The following is a 17,512-nucleotide window of genomic DNA, read 5'->3' on the forward strand; positions in this document are numbered from 1 at the left end:
GAATGAATGAATGAATGAATGAATGAATGAATGAATGAATGAATGAAATAGCTTTCATTTTGCACCAAGCACTGTGTTAAATTCTGGAAATACAGAGAAAAGTGAAAACTGTTTGTTCTCAAGAAGCTCACATTCTAACAGGGGAAGACATAATACAGGGATGTTTTCAGCCACTTAAGACTCTTTACTTTTCCTCCTTTGTTTCAGGTTCCATTTTAACCAGAAGCTCTGGTTATTTTTTTTAAGTGGCATCCTGTGAAGTCTGAATATGATAAATGTACAGGCACAGTAAAGAAGGTGTTTATATGCCATGAGGCTGTTACAGAAATCAGAAACAGTTTCAGGTGCACGGGCCTTAGCAGTATTGTTGTTGTTCAGTCATTTTTCGGTCACGTCTGACTCTTTGGGACCCCATTTGGGATTTTCTTGACAAAGACACTGGAATGGTTTGTCATTTCCTTCTCCAGCTCATTTTATAGATGGTGAAACTGAAATAAACAGGATTAAGTGACTTGCCCAGGGTCACACAGCTTGTAAGTCTGAGGTTACATTTGAACTTAGGAAGATCCCAGGCCCCGACAGTCTATCCACTAAGCTATCTTAGTGCAGTGCGTGGTGCTTAATTAATGCCTTTTTATTCATTCATTTGCAAATGTCCACTTTCTGGGTTTTCTGGCCTCTACCTCCAGTTGCTGAAAGGAGGGGAATATGGGTAGCGGTGGTGGACCTGGAGTGAGGAGGGTCTGGATTTAAATCCCGTCTGTGACACTTGCTAGTCACTTAATCTTTTGGAATCCCAGAAGGCTTCCTAGAGTTCTAAGTTTTTAATAGGTGGCGATCTGTGTCTCTGCCAAGTGCTATCGCTGGTTCTCCATGGAACTGGGAGTAAGGGGGGATGATATTCCTCTTGCCCTGGGAAGGTTCTGGTATAGGTAACTAGCCCGGGAAGTTAGACCAGTTTACATTGTATAAATGTGAGTAGGCTGTGACAAAAAGGGCAAACAAAGGTAGCTTAGCAGCAGAGTGGATAGAGTGCTGGCTTTGGAATCAGGAAGAACAGAGTTCGAATCCTGCATCTGTGGGTTCAGATTCAGTTTCCTCATCTGTAGAATGGGGATAATGATAGCGCCTACCTCATTATGATTGTTAGGATTGAAGGAGATAATATATGTAAAGTACTTTTCAAACCTTAACATGCTATATAAAACTTATTGTTTTTGGAACCAGAAATGCAAAGTACAAAGTAAAATACTTGGAAAACAGTTTGTAGCTTATTTCCACATTAGGAAAAATCTCATAGTTATAGGCAGTATAAAATAAATACCAATTCTGCCCCACCTCCTGCCAAAAAAAAGAAAAATCTCAGATGGGTACTACTTGAGGCTAAAAGAGAGATTCTTAAACATTTTTACCATGCTACTTTTCCAGGGCTTTTACAATTCTCCTAATTGCCCCTATTTTGCTTCAGTCAGACCTGGGAAAGACCTTAACTTAAAAAGACCAAGGTCTCCCACTGAGTCCAGGGCCACCTCCAGTTGTCCTGATCTATGTCTTGCCACAGGACCTAGATGGCTCCAGAGGAGAGAGTGATGCTGGTGACCTTGCACAGTCCTGCCTCACTTAAACCCAATTCACTTGCATGTTATGGCATCACTTCCTGATGTCATAGTCCTCTTCTAGAATGAAGGACAAATAACAACAACCTCCCTGCTCGCCACCAATGATGTTCTGAATATTTAGTTGGGGGCGAGGAGGAAGGAGAGATGAGAAAGATCTTCAGAAAGCTTGAAGCACTTGCAGGCAAACGCAGCGGCAGAAGCAGTCCAGGAGTCTCCAGAGTGCCTGCTCCAGGAATGAGGGGATCAATGTTGTGACTCTTCTGCAATTTCCTCATTTCCTCCAATTCAGGCATTGCTGCCCTACACCATATCTGAACAACCTTCTGCATTGTTGGGTGTGGCCCTTAAGTTTCCATGTTTCCCCCATAGCTTCCCTAATGTCCAGCTGACATTTTATTCCTCTACTAGAAACTTTCTTCTCCTCTGTTCCTGAAGCCTAAATTGATTCCCTGCCCACTGCATTTCCCACCCCCCCCCACCTATTGTTTGTCCTACATTTTACCTACATTCTTCTTTATGGAAGTGCTTCTTCTGAAAGCTGTTGACCCATGCAGTGACATCCCTCCTCCAAAGCAGTCTCAATATTAACCCTTACTTTATTGGTTAACCTCAACTTCTCTTGAGATAGAATTCTTCTCAAAGTTCAAGTCTTTTCCTGTCAAGAATGCTTGTAAGCTCTCATAGTTTGAAACCATTTGGTCCAGTTAACTTTTTGCTGAGTTCCTCCATCTTCCACACCTGAGGGCTTGGTGAGAGGATGCAGGAACTGGAAGAACAGATGTTAACTATGACCTCTTTCTATTTACGTTCTTGTTGACTATAAAGGTCCGATTTCATTTCAAGGGTCATTTTCTTCACAGAGGTGAAATCTTGACCTGGTAAGGAGCGAAAGTTTCACTGACATCAACTATTAGTTAGCCTAAATGCAAGATCTGGTCCAAATGACTTTCTTCTTAGTTCACAGCAAGACTTGAATATACCTTGTTATTTGTGATATTTCTAGTCCTATTTATTTTTTTGTAGACTGGGTCTCCTTATCTTATGTAGGCTGTAAATGCAACAACCACTCAAAAACCCAATCCTAAAAGTCAGTATGGGAGCATTGACCTGCTGGGTTTCCAACCTAAGACAGTTCTTCCCTTCTTAGGCAGCCTGGTGGTCCATTGGTCCTTGGAGCACACCATACTGGTGCCAGATTCAGTGTGCCACTCAGCTGGCTTCAGGGCACTGCAGCTCAGAACTCCTGAGCTCCAGGGATCCACAAGCCTCAGCCTTCCAGTAGTGGGGATTACAGATACGTGCTGCCATGCCTGGTCCTCCTGATCTTAACAGGACAGAGACTACAATATATGGATATTATGAACAGCACAAAGAAAAGATGGTGGTTGAATAACCCTTAGGTTCAACCCATAACTCTCAGACTGGAAGATTCAGAATAGTATTCATTCCTGAGCTTTCCTTAGAAATCCTCATATTTATAGACTAATATTAAATTCAAGTACTTCCTCTCAAATCCCATGGGGCTCCTTCCAACCCAGCTTGAAAAGCACAAAAAAGGGAAAGAGATGGACATCAGAGAGGCTAAATCATTTGGTCTTGGAGATAAGGTTATACCACCTTGACACATCAAAATATGGCATGCCCCAGGGGGCAAGCATATTATTAAAGAAAGAGAAGTTCTACTTAAGTATCCTAAAATAACTCAGTCTACTATACTGATGGAAGAGTGTGTTACCTGCCCATCCTTTGATGAAACAGAATCACAGAATCTCAGAGTTGGAAGGGACATCAAAGACCACCTAATCCAACTTCTGCCTGAACAGAAATCTCTTCCATAACATCCCCAGCAAAAGTCATACAGTCTTCACTGGAATGCCTCTACTGAGGGTAACACTTCTGACATCCATTCCACTTTTGGATAGTTCTAACCCCTAGGATATTTTTCCTTACATTGAGCTTTAATCTTCTTCTTTAAATCTTCTTGTCCCAGAGTTTGGCCCTCTGGGACAAAATAAAAGAAGACTGGTCCTTTTTCCAAATGACATCCCTTCAAATTTTTGAAAACAGTTAACTAGTTTTCTTCCTTAGGCCAAACAACTCCAGTTCCTTTAGCTGATGCACTCATCTTTATTACTTTCTTTAGGGTGTTCTCTAGCCAGTCAATATTTTTCCAAAAATGTTCCCAGAAAGGAATTAAATAATGTAGATTCAGTTTAACCAGGGCAGGTCACCTCACGATTATAATCTACGGTGGTCTGGACACAACACCTCTTAATGTCACAAAGTCTATACCAGTCTTTTTTCCTTTTTAGAACAACTCAATAAAATAAAATATCTGTTTGTTGTTAGATAATGTTTCACACACACTCAAAGAAACAAAACATTTAAAAACAAAACACAGCAAGAAATTTCAAACAGCAACTTCACAAATAAAAATAAAGGGAAAAATGGAAAAGAAATAAAAAACCCTTTTATTTCTGGCCTTCCAACTATCAAATAACAAATCAATTATTTATTTTATAGCTAAATACAGTTACACACACAAAAGTTATTAGAATGCTTAGAAAAAGATTGTGTGTTTTATCAGTTTTCTTTCTTTTTCTTTTTCTTTTTTTAGTAAGTTTTCCCCCCTCCTTTGAGATTGTTAGGAATATGATCACAACACAAGTAAAATCAGAAGCAGGATAGAGAACATATCAAATGCTACTTAGTCATCCAAAATCATGGAAAAATGACTGACTGCCCCTAAAATATGCACAAAAATATAAAATCTAAATACAAATACATTTTTTCTTTAAAGGGCTTTTAAGAAGACAAGGGCCTTAGAAGTTTTAGTTCTTTTTTTTCCTCTTCCTGTTGGTAATTCTCATTGTGGTTGGTAATCATCAGGACTATATTATCTGATTGGGTTGCAGCACCTGGGCCCTCTATTTGAGGGTGATGACATTTAAGTTCTGAGACAGGAAGTTGAGAGTTAATAGGTCATTGCAGCCTTTTCTTCTTCTCCTTTTAAAAATTAACCTCCTCCCCCTATCCTAACCCCAATGTCTAGTTAGTTTATTAGTGTTCTGCTTTTTGATTTCAACAACTTCTTCCTCCTCATCTTCAGCTACCTATTTGCTTCCACATCCTCATCTCCATCCTCTTTCTCACCATTTTTCTTAATCCTCTTCATCTTCCTCATCTACATCATTGTGAACCTCCATTTTTCCATTTTTCTCCATTTTTCTCATTAGCATTACCATTAACTGGTTCATCTCTACCATTCTCCCATTCTCCATCTCCTCCATGATTTCCTTCCTCTCCCTCAGGGCCTTGGTAGAGTCCTCAGAGCTGGAGTCCATGGCTATGTCTGACATATTAGGGAGGGAAGAAGCAGTAGGAAGAGAATGAAAACTTTTAAAAACGGGTCAGTGTGGATCCCAAAGAGCACAAGTGAAAAAAGACCCTCCGCAAGGGCAATGAAGCAGTTCCAGGCCCCGATGCAGCAGGAGGAGAAGGAAGCAGTGAGAAACAATAGCAGTAGCACCAAAGCAGGGGGCAACTATGGCCAAACCTAGAAGGATAGACGGACAGTGTAGATAGCAGCTTGGAAACTATGCAAAGACAGCCTTTGAGAACAGCCAGTGAGGAGTCAAATTAGTTTGTCAGGCTGTTACATTGCCCTCTTTACTCGTATTGAGCTTGGAGTCCATGAATATCTCTCAAATCTCCACAGGAACTGTTTTCTAGCCATACCTCCTCCACCTTGTATTCATGGAGTTTTTGAACCCAAATGCAGGACTTCTTATTTATTCCTATTCATTTTCACCTTATTAGATTTGGCCCATTGTTTTAACCTAGTCAGCTATTTGAGGATTCTGGCTTTGTCAGGACTTGGTTAGTTATCTGTTCCAGGTTTGTGTCATCTGCATGTCATCCATGCCTTCATCCGAGTCATTTAAAAAAAAGGTTAAATGGCGCTGGATAGCTCTTGCAGGGGCTTCTCCAGAGATATCTTTCCAGGTTAGCAATGGGCCATTCATTCAGTTTGGAATCCTTCTAACTGGGGTATCATCTAGCCCAATGGATCCCAACCCTTTTGAACGTGAAGATCTCTTTTAAGCACAAAATAATTGCACAGATCTATTATATAAAACCCATATAATAGTAGTACCATTGGTTTCAATTAACTAAGAAATCACACAATTACAAAATGATAATGTTTGATATGTATAGTTACTCATAGACCCCTTACACAAAAATCTTTGGCTCTCCCAGGGGTCCATGTCCTATAGCTTAGGAATCCCTGCTCTAGCTCACATCTTTCCACCTTGTCCCAAGGATACTGGGAAAGACTTTGCCAAATGCTTTGGGGACATCTAGGTAAACTCATATCCACATCAGTTTTCTGGTCTACTAGTCTAATTTTTCTGATATGACTTGTTCTTGATGAAGTAACACTAGCTCTCAGTGATTCCTGCTTCCCTTAAATGCATACAAGGCATTCTTTTAATAATGTGTTCTAGAATTTTGCCAGGAATTAAAGTTAAACTCAGTGACATGGTTTGTAGCTTGTTAGTATTATGAAACACAAAAATATCTGTACCTTATACACACAGTACAAACACCTGTATCTTATACATCAAAATGAAGATTTTATTTATTGATATAGTTTGTGTTACTATGATATATATCAATATATAGATATATTTTGCATATTTGCATATATACAAACACATAATATATATGTATACATATATGTATATACCCTCATATATACATATATATGTGTATGTGTGTGTATATATTCACACATATATACATATGTGTGTGTGTGTGTGTGTGTGTGTGTGTATTCAAAAGATTCCTTACACCAAAAGAGGCATGTTGGGTTGAGATTTGTATATCTTTTACTGTGGATATTCTGTATTACATGTTACTATGTTCATGAAACCTTTGAGTACAAGGATGTTTTTTATTTAATTACATTTGTAAGCAAACACAAAAACAACAAAACGTGGTTCTACATTCATGTGAGTATGCAATGTTCTTTGACAATGCTGACTTTGCTACAGTTGGTTTTCCACTCAGTGGTCGTCCTTAGGGAAGCTACCTGCACACTAAATGGCTTTTCTAGTGAGGAAGATGAGATATTGGTTCAAGAGATGAATAACTACCATTTCCCCATGGGTGGATTTGAAGTCAGATCTCTGCAAAGGAAATTTTTCTGCTGTCATGGATAGCGTTGACTTACCCAATGGTCAGGAAAATATAACTCTCCTCTATGGTGTCACTGAGAAATAAGAAATGGCTGGTCAGCATTCCTACCTGGTAAGCTTGGTACCGATCTGCTGCCTCAACTCCAGCCTCTCCTCGTCCGTCTGCCTGGGCAAAATGTTCTTCTCTTCTAGCTCTCGCTTGGAAGGTCTGTTGCTGAGCTTGATGGCCAAGGAATCCTTTCGGCACACTTTCATAGCCAGAGAACCTGGAAGAAGGCAAAAAACTAGAATGTTTACCCGCACTAACGCCTGCAGTCTCTTCCAACAACCAATAGTTGCATGATAATGTTGGAAAGAAACAGCCATAAAGAGCTTAAGACTCAAAAGAGTTTTAGCTTAGCTCAAATGCATATTTATAAAGTTTAATCAAACAAATAGGTATTCACTGAGGTTTGTAGATAATAGAAACATGAGGCATTATCCCTGCCTTCAGGGAACTTACAGTTTATTGAGGCTGATAAGACTAATTCTCACACAACAATTCAAGGACAACAGAATGCTAAAGAGAGAGGTAGTGACAAAAAGCAGAATAGGGGCTCAGCAAAGGGAGAGGTTAGTGTGGGCTTTGGGAGCTGGAGAAACCTTCATTCACTTAGGTGAGTCTTTATAAGGATGGTAGAGGCAGTGGAGAAAATAGCATGAATAAAGTTACAAGAATAAAAATGAGCGTGTTGTGTGCTGCAGCTATGGAGATGTCTTTGCTTGATTAGAGAATCAATGAAGTGGGTAGACAAGGGGGATTTAGGTTATGGAATATCTCTTGTACTAGGAAACGGTCTTTGATAGCAGTTTACTTCTTTAGAATTAATGCAAACAACTACTCAGAGGCTACTTGACACAACAGATAGAGGGCTGGATTTGGGGTCAGCAGGTCTGGGTTCAAATCCTGGCTCAGATAATTATTAGTCTGTAGCCACAGTCAGGTTACTTAATCTTTCAGAGTTTTAATACTTATACTATTTACTTTACAAGGCTGTTATGAAAGAATTGCTTTGCAAATTCTAAAAGCTCAACCTAAATGAGATATTGGTAACCAGAGAAGGCCAATGATACTGTATTTCTTGGGAGACACTTGGCTCCATATGACTGGGGGTCTGATTTTTCATTCTGTGGATTACTAATACCATTGGATCATTGGTTCTTTCCTCACTTGCCTTTTGACCATCATTAACATTCCTATCATAGACCCTTCAATCGTGCTGTTCTCCCCCTGCCTTTGTAAGAAGAAAAGAAAAGAGAAGAAACTCAAATGAGACAATTCTGCTAGTTATCAGCAGTCTGGTTAAATGGTTTGGAGGGGAAGGAAATTGAAGCTATTGGCTAGCAAAAGGCTTGGAGATTTCCTGTGGATTTTCTTTGTCTTCTCTTTCTCCCCTATTTTATCTCAAATTATCAAGGATACAGCTTGTGCTATATTCAAATGAGTGCCCTTTTAAAAGGGATTTATTATTCAGGCTTGGAATGATGGATTTTGAACTTTCCTCTCCTTTCTCAGCACATTTCAAGACACCTAAATAGGAAATTTAAATTCTGGTCTTCCAAAGTTGTTGGTGTCTGAATGAAAATGAGTAATTACATACACAACGGTTGGCATTAATTACTGAGCATTCTTTGTGACTAAAAAAAAATTATGGCGATATAGCCAGCCTCTTTAAGGAGAAGATGAAGTGTGGTTTCATTTTGGGTTTTCCTTATGCTCTGAGGAAACAACAGAAAGAAAATTAGTGGGGGAGGGGGGATCTGGTGAACAGTTCAGACATACTAGTGTATAACGAGCTGTCATCATCTTCGTCTTCATCCTCATCCTCCTCTTCCCTTGTGTACAGGCAGGAGGAGTCTTCATAATCAGATTCATGAGGCACATTTTCTTTATTGTCATCACATTCAATCACAACAGTTGGCACTTGTCTTAGGTCTGGAAGACCCATGGGTCCTGTTTTTGTGATGCCATCACCCGAGTGTAAGCTGGAACTGTGGTAGGAAGAAGAACAGGGCACTCGCTGGTCAGAACTAGAAGGGGAAAAAAAAAGTAAGAATGAATCCAGCCACATTCACCATGTGTCTCAGAGCTTCCTAGGCTTTTTAAAGTAAAGAACTCCACATTAATCATTCCACATTAAGAAATTAAAATGCAATTTAACTTTAGAAATTCTTATTTCTAGGGCAGCTAGGTGGTGCATTGGATAGAGTACCGGCTCTGGAGTCAGGAGGACCTGAGTTCAAATCGGACCTCACACACTTGATACTAGTTGTGTGATCCTAGGCAAGTCACTTGATCCCGAATGTCTCACAAAAGAAAAAAAAAAGAAATCCATATTTCCAGGCTGGAAAAGTCAAAGATTGGCCAGGCAATTAAAACTACTTTTCTAGCACAGTATTATGCAATGGGCATTTATTAAGCACTTGCTGTGTTTGAACACTGTGCTAAGCTGTTCCTAGAATTTTTTTTTATTGTTCTAAACACCTGATTTAAATATTGTAGGGAGCCTTTTGGTGAGGAAACTCCTTCTACCAAGGCGGCACGACTCCTGCTCTGTAACTAAGAAGCTAAATGATTTGCTGAGGATCAAACGGCCATTATGTGTCAAAGGCAGTTCTTGAAGCCAGGTCATTTCGATTCAAAGGCCAGCTCTCTGTTGGTGAGAATGAAATCATCCCTGCCCTCAAAGAGATTACATTCTACATGCAATATGTACACAAGTAACTACTTTACGATGGCAGTGTGGCTGGATGGTCTGAACGGTCTGGAACAGGAGGTTTCAGACCTTTGTCTCTCTCTCTCTCTCTCTCTCTTTTTAAGCAATAACAACAGTAATTCTGGAACTATTTCTAATTGGTCTTATCATCTCCAAATGATAAATAGGTATATAATTTTATTTACTTTGGGCAGCTAGGTGGCTCAATGGATAGAGTGCCAGGCCTGGAGTCAAGAAGACTCATCTTCCTGAGTTCAAATCTAGCCTCAGACACTTATTAACTGTGTAACCCTGGACAAGTCACTTAACTCTGCCTCAGTTTCCTCATCTGTAAAATGAGCTGGAGAAGGAAATGGCAAACCACTCCAGTATTTTTGCCAAGAAAATTCCAAACAGGGTCATAGAGAATTGGACACAACTGAAAAATGACTGAACAATAACAACATTATTTGTTTTCTATTTGATTCATAGCAAATGGTTAATTTACCAGCATATTGCTTAGGGATCATGTGTTAGATGTCTACTCCATTACATTTCATCTTCCTACCTCTCTTATAAAGTAATGCACAAACTGAGGTAAGGGAGTGAGGGACACACTAAAAGTGACACCAGATAGCACCTGGTGAGTTCTGCACTGAGTAATGACAAAGGGAGCAGGAACAGGTAACTGGAGATCTGGTACAAATCAACAGAAGGAGGAAAGTTAAGGATGAGCTAGAATCCAAGCTATTTTTTCCAAGCTACAGTCTTTTATCTTTCAGGTATCTTATCTTATCTTATCATCAGGGGCACCAAATAAGGACAATATTTTTGGTTGAATGAAGAGTGGGAAAGATGCAAAGGTGATATTTTTGGATTTTTCTCTTAAGCAGAATCCACCCAGACAAAGCAGTTATATTCTTAGCAAGGTTTAGGGAATGGTCAAGTTGATTTCTGAAGTTCCATATTTCCTATATGATCATAAGCTGAGCAGTTTAGGATTCTTTTGTAACAGGTCCTATATAAAATCCAGCAATGAAACATACAGCTAACTGCCATACTTTTGTAGATTAACCCAAAGAAGGAACTGTATTCTTAATTTTTTAACCTTATGATCAAAAATTTTAATTTAAATAAATTTATATTTCATATATACATATATGACAGTTTCCATAGCCGTCAGATTTTGGCATTTTAAAAACAAGCAACTTTGTACCAAGCAATGAAAATGTTAAAGAAAAGAGTAGCTTACAGTTTTATTTTTGGACCAAAAAAATGCATATGTAAATACATATGTATTTACATGTACACACACATATATATACATGTGTATGTGTATAAATATATGCATGTGTGTATATGTGCACATACGCACATACATACATACATATTTGTATAAATACACTCATAATTTAAAGGCCTGTTTCCCTTTGGTTTCATCAACTCTAATTTCATGCCATTGAATACAGACAAATTTTAAAAATCATTTATTTCTTCAAGATCTGCAATGCTGTTATTACTCATCTCTGTCCATTTCTTATCAATTACATCATTAATGTCATCTATGAAATATTCTTGAACAAAGATTTTATCCTTCTCTGATACTGGGGTACAGCAAGATAATTCTCAGCAAAAAACCTTTGCATTTCTCTAAAATCAGTTCCCAAAGTGGCAAGGCCACATATTCTTATTGAATATAATTTCTTTGCTCTAAGAATTTCGGTTATTCTTATGTTTTGTGCTGTTATATTTAAGTATGTTTATTTCATTTATTGCTTTCCACTTATCTTTTTCATTTTCTTCTCTTCCATTTCTTCTATTGTTCCTTGACTTAGTCTGATTCTAGTTTCTAGTTTACGTGAGATTTTTTAAACAATTTTGCCAATCTCACTTGGAAAATCATTTTTTTTAACACTTTCCCCCCCAATTTAGTGACATCAGGCAGACAATAGTCTGTTGGTAATGAACAGATTCTACAGGGAAGGACCACAGGTAAGGAATCATTATCTAACTAGGTATTACTTCTTAGGCGTCTTTTGCAGTCAATAGAAGTGGATTGAGGATAGTGTGCAGCCAACTCAGGACCCTGCACTCTCAGGTGGTACTTGTTGACTGCTGATGTAACTCTGATGATTTTTGAGATGTCCTGTCTTGGTCTTCTGCACCCCCATTCTCACTTAAGTTATTCTTCAAATTGAGAGATTTCTGAACACAAGAAGTCAAATTCATCTCAAGATAGAATGCATCTTACCTACTCAAGTATATGTGATTAATGAGGAAGTGGACAATCAAGGCATATATTGTATTTCTAACAAATTTTACCTTGAACTACTTTATCCAAAAAGTAATTTTTTGATATGCTAAGAGAAATTTCATTGTGCATCAATGCATGATGGCTTCCTTTAAAACTTTCAATTATAAGGGGCAGCTAGGTGGCACAGTGGATAGAGCACCAGCCCTAAAGTCAGGAGGACCTGAGTTCAAATCTGGCCTCAGACCAAACACTTGACACTTACTAGCTGTGTGACCCTGGGCAAGTCACTTAACCCCAACTGCCTAAAAAAAAAAAAAAAAACCCTTTCAATTATAACTTATTGATATGCCTTAATTTTTTTCACTTCAGTTAACTTTCTTCCTTTGTGAATGAACGTTTTAATTATTATCTGCAGTTCCTTAAGCAAATAACTATTCATATTCTCTCTCATTCTCTCTCTCATTCTCTCCTCCTCCTCCTCATTCTCCTCTTCCTCCTTCTCCTTATCTCTTTCTTATCTCACTCAAGCTAGAAGTACACTGGCCAATCTCACTGCTGATGAGCACAGAAAGTTTTTTGACTTGCTATTTCTGACCTGGGCTGGTTCACCTTGCTTAGGCAGCCTAGTGGGCCTCCTACTTCTAGAAACCATATTGATAATGATGATAGATTTAGCGTGGATCCCACAATTAGCTTAGCCCACTGCAGCTTAGAACTTCTGAGCTTAATAGATTTGGCCTTCTTAGTAGGAGAGTTTTCAGATGTGAGCCCCCAAGTTTGACCACAAAGAACTTTTTAGTGACAAATAAATAATTTAGCCGGGCAGCTAGCTGGCACAGTGGTAGAGTGCTAAGTCTGAAGTCAGTAAGACTCATTTTCCCGAGTTCAAATCTGGCCTCAGACTTCCTAGCTGTGTGACCCTGAGCAAGTCACTTAACCCTGTTTGCCTCAGTTACCTCATCTGTAAAATGAGCAGGAGAAGGAACTGGCAAACCACTCTAGTATTCTGGCCAAGAAAACCCCAAAAGGGGTCATGAAGAATTGGACGTGACTGAAAAACGACCAAGAACAACATATTATTTAGTCACTATACAATACTGACATCTAATACAAATGAATTAAAATAAAACAAAATAAAAAAGCCTCCTTTCTAAATATGTCAATTCTTATTAAATATTGGAATGTCAAGGGACCCATATTTCATGGAATTTAATATACAGCAATAAAATGGATTGCACAGAAGCTGGCCTTCAGAGTGACCAAAGAATGAGAAGCCTAAAAGATAGCTTTAGAGGTAAGCCAGATTTCCACTATATTGGGTATCCAGTCTGACAAATGTCAATACTAACTGCATTTTCATTGTCCAGAGCAGAATATTAGGACTGTGTTTGAATGTGATTAAAAAAAAAGACAGGCTCTCTACCCTCATCGTGCCTCTGGTTGAATTAAGGGGTGAAGTACACAAAGGCACATAACTGGGGATTAGGAAACTGTATGAATGACACACAGACAGAAGATTTTCTTGGTTATCAACAATAGCCTGTTGGGAAATAATTAGAAATGAGGTTTGCGAGACTAGAACACAGAGAGAAGAGTTTGGATTTGGCATGAAAGGAAACAGGAAGCATTGCAAATTCCTAATAAATTCCTAGGAGGGTAGAAAGAATTCTATTCCCAGAGTCAGAAGCCTCGGGTTCAAATCCTTTCTCTGATGGCCCATATATATTTGGCAAGTCACTTATTATCCACGGTTCTCAGTTTCCTCATCTGTAAAATGAGGGTGTTGGACTAGATGACTATTGAGGTCTCTTTCAACTCTGCAGTTATGATCTTATGATCCTAAGCCTCAGTGGAATTTGTATTTCAGACAGGGGACCAAGAAGAGAAAGAAAGCTCGAAACTCTGGCAGTGATTCATTGGTGAGGTGATGAGGGGCTGGCTTAGGACGCTGACAGGGGAAACAGAAGGGAAGGCATTATGCAGAAAAACCAGGAAGACTTTTTGATGGGTTGAATTTGAGGGGGAAGGGGGAAGAAATTGAATATGGCTCTAATGTTTTGAGTCTGGAGGACTTGGGGAATAGTGCCTTTTTTACTTTTTCTAAAATAATAAAAATGTAGCTTATGATTGCTTTTTGTTTTTAATAATATTTTATTTTCTTCCAATTACACATGTGAAGATGATTTTTAACATTAATTAAAAATTTTTTTGAGTTCTAAATTTTCTCCCTTTCTCCCTCACCTCCTCCCTTCCCAAGATGGTAAGCAATTTGATCTAGGTTATATATGTGCAATTTATGATTCCTTTTTACAGGGATTTTTGTCATTGCCAGTTTAAACCCTTCTCTGCAATAGATAGCTATGGATAAGAATAGAGACCCTTCTTCCCAATCTGTAGTCATTGGCTCTTTCAAAAAAAAATTGAGGCAATGCTCCAGAACTCAGTGAATGGGTCATTTTCTAGAAACTGAGGTCTACTTCAGAGCTGGCTGGGCCAGATTCAATCTAAAGATTGTGTGGTGAGGGGGAAGCTTAGGTCTATATCCTAAATTTCCAAGCTAGCCAGTCCATACCACAGAAAACTTTGAAATGTTATAATCTCTTTTTTTCCCCTTTTAAGACCAGGATTAGGCTCCACCGCCATGCCTCTGGTCATGTTCTGTAAGTCAGACAACAACGGGTACAGATTGCTCTAGCTATGCCATCCTAAGGGCATTCACTGCTAAATGAGAATCCTAGAGAGGATTAGGAAATCCGACCTGCTGAGTTTACGTCTAGTTGAATTTTGAATCTGGTAAGTGATAACATTTATAGATATGGCCAACATATTAGTTTGTTTTGCTTGACTCTACTTATTTGTCATAAGGGAGCATTTCTATTTAGGAGAGGGAGTTAGTGGGTAGTGATAAAGAGGAGAAAATATAAGAAATCCAGAACATCAATAAGACATTAGAACGTACACAGAAGAAAACAAAGTTCTGAAGAGCACATATTTTCTATGTCCTCTATGATGGTTCTGTTATTACAGTGTTACATTTAACATTACAGTGTCAAATTTAACACACACAAAAAAACCAACTACGTAACAGAAGATTTTGGTTTTATATATAATCCTTTTTTGCTCTTCTTTGTATGTCCATGTTTGTTGATGATTATTAAATTTTTAATAAAAAAGAAAATTTAAAACAAAATTTTTGAACCTAATGAGGCATAGAATCCCTCTCCTTCAGAGTACCATTCAGTCAATTGTTAGCTGCCTTGCCTTCATCCCTGCCACGGTCATGTCAACAATGGAAAATGCCCAAAGAGAGCTATATTTGGTGAAACAGTTTTTCTCATGATGTTACTTTGACCTAGAATTTATTAAATAATGGCTAGAATGAGTTACTATACCTTTCAAAGTGCTTTCTTAATCTTCTCTCTAGGGATGAGCAAACTCTTCAAAACAAACTCTTAAAAATACTGGGAACTGGGAACTAGGGTCATTGGGAATGCCAAGTTAATTTTATTCTGTGCATGTTTTGTTCAGTTATGCTTCCTGTTAGGAGACTAGGAACCAAAACCAGTCATCCATTTATAAAACAGAAGGCAATTAGGCATTTGAATCCAGGCCACTAGGAATGGAAATATTGTGTTACCAATCATCATTTTTTTTTGTCTTCATCAGAATGGTTAAAATTATTTCCCTTGCTTGGTTGAAAATCCTAGTATTGGTGGAAAACTATTTTCATGAAAGTAGAATGAAAGTATTAAAGGCAGTAATCCAGAGCCTTTTCTCAGGAAGATAGTCCAAAGCAATAAAGCATAGGTAACCCTGCACAGAAGATACAATGGTACCAATGTGCCACCCACCCTAACCTGTCTATGAACAGAAAAAGAAGAAATTACAGGGAAACATTTATGCTTATCATAACATTTTTCAGCTCTGCACTCATGGCTGTCAGACAAGGCCAATTAAAAACATCCATCAGAACACAGTTGAGAGTCATGTGGTTTTGTTGTCCATCAATTACAACAAACGCCAGAAGCATCCATCTTCACAATATAAGGGGCAAGGGAGAATAAGGAAAATGGGAGGAATTTTTGTTACTAGTTCCTCTTCAGTTAAAACCAAAGTAATTTTCTTGACATAACATACAAAGGATGAATGTATTGCAGGTGAAGAGTACTTTGTGACATTTATGACAGATATGGTAGCTATGCCATTAGGATTTTTCCATTTTTTTTGCTCCAATAAACAAAATAGCTCAAGAATGCAGGAAAAAGCACTGAGTTGGACCACAGAAGATCTGGATTCAAATCTTATCTCTGATGCTTATCACTTGTGTGATCTTGAACAAATCACTTGAACTTCATGGGCCTCAGTTTTCTCATTTTTAAACTTAGGGGATTAGAGTAGATGGATTCTGAGGTCCCTTCCAGTTTTAGAGCAATTTATCTTAGGATGGGAAAGCAAGGCTCCTCTTGTTAAAATCGGTGGTCCTTACCTTTTCCTGCATATGCAAATGTTTCATGCAAATTTATATCCCCAATTGAATTGCACGCAGTAAATATGGAGTGTGATTGCACTGTTTCCAATTTTGTCAGGCTTAACTCACTCTTCCCTAACTCATTTAGGAACCTGATTGAATTTCATCCAAATAAATGAGAAAACATCCACTGGTGCTTGGAGCTTTCTGAGTATGACGTAATCGAGTTTGAATGGCATCAGGTTCCTATTTCTATGTCTAATTTATGCATACACACGTTATATTTGCTTTTATCCCTTGAGTTCAGACATCATTCTCTCACAAAATGTTTACTGTTGCCCAATAGCTTTACATCACAGTAATTTCCAGATGATTCCTGTCATTGAGACCTTCCTTTTAACAAAGGGTTAAAGAAAACCAAAAAATATAGCCTCAACTGATAGTATACACAACATTCCAAACCCACAGTCCACTCTCCCATCATGCTACTGAATTGAGGAGGTATGTTTTATGCTCTCTGGGATCTTCTCCTCTGCTGGGAGAACATTATTTTATTTGGACAACACTCAACTCTTGGTTCTTAGATTTAGAGCTAAAAGGGATCTCAGAAGCCAGCAAGTTTAATTCCTTCTGTTTGCAGATGAGAAAAGTGAGGAGCAGAGAGATTAAATAACTTGTCCAAGATCACTCAGCTAGTAAATGTACTAGGTAGGTCTAGAACCCAAATCTTCTTGACTTCAAGTCCAGAACCCTCCTGACTATACTACTTCCCCCACAGTAATTCCCAGTTTGAATACTTGCTCAAAGTATGCCAGAAAGAGCCAGTTTGGAGTGGATACTACATCACACTAACATAGAAGACAAAAGACGTACACCTAGCCTACTGCCCTCATATAATAAGTGTCTAATAAATGTTGAGTTAATATTATTGAAAATAAAGGCTGTTGTTCAGTCATTTTTCTGTAGTGTGCAACTCTTCTTGACCCTATTTGGGATTATCTTGACAAAGATACTGGAGTGGTTTGCCAGTTCATTTTACAGATGAGGAAACTGAGGTAAACAGGGTTAAGTGACTTGCCCAGGGTCACACAGTTAGCAAGTGTTTGAGGCTGGATTTGAACTCAGGAAGATGAGTTTTCCTGATTACAGGACCAGCACTTTATCCACTGTACCACCTAGTTGGTATAGAGGATTCAGGGGATACAAAGGTTATAGTCAAATAGTATTTTTTTTTT

The 17,512-nt window shown here is 38.5% G+C and overlaps 1 protein-coding gene across 1 annotated transcript in view; it reads right to left on the reverse strand.

The window, feature by feature from the left end:
• The window catches only part of PHACTR1 (phosphatase and actin regulator 1), a 242,340-nt gene that overhangs the window by 62,647 nt on the left and 162,181 nt on the right, over positions 1–17,512 (reverse strand). The window contains exons 6-7 of the mRNA XM_027877093.1: positions 8,643–8,890; positions 6,930–7,086 (exon numbers count right to left, since the gene is read on the reverse strand). Coding sequence (XP_027732894.1) covers positions 6,930–7,086; positions 8,643–8,890 — 405 coding nt within the window. The remainder of the gene's footprint in view (positions 1–6,929; positions 7,087–8,642; positions 8,891–17,512) is intronic.

Source organism: Vombatus ursinus, unplaced genomic scaffold (genome assembly GCF_900497805.2).
Source record: "Vombatus ursinus unplaced genomic scaffold, bare-nosed wombat genome assembly UNPS02000577.1, whole genome shotgun sequence".
Classification (NCBI taxonomy): domain Eukaryota; kingdom Metazoa; phylum Chordata; class Mammalia; order Diprotodontia; family Vombatidae; genus Vombatus; species Vombatus ursinus.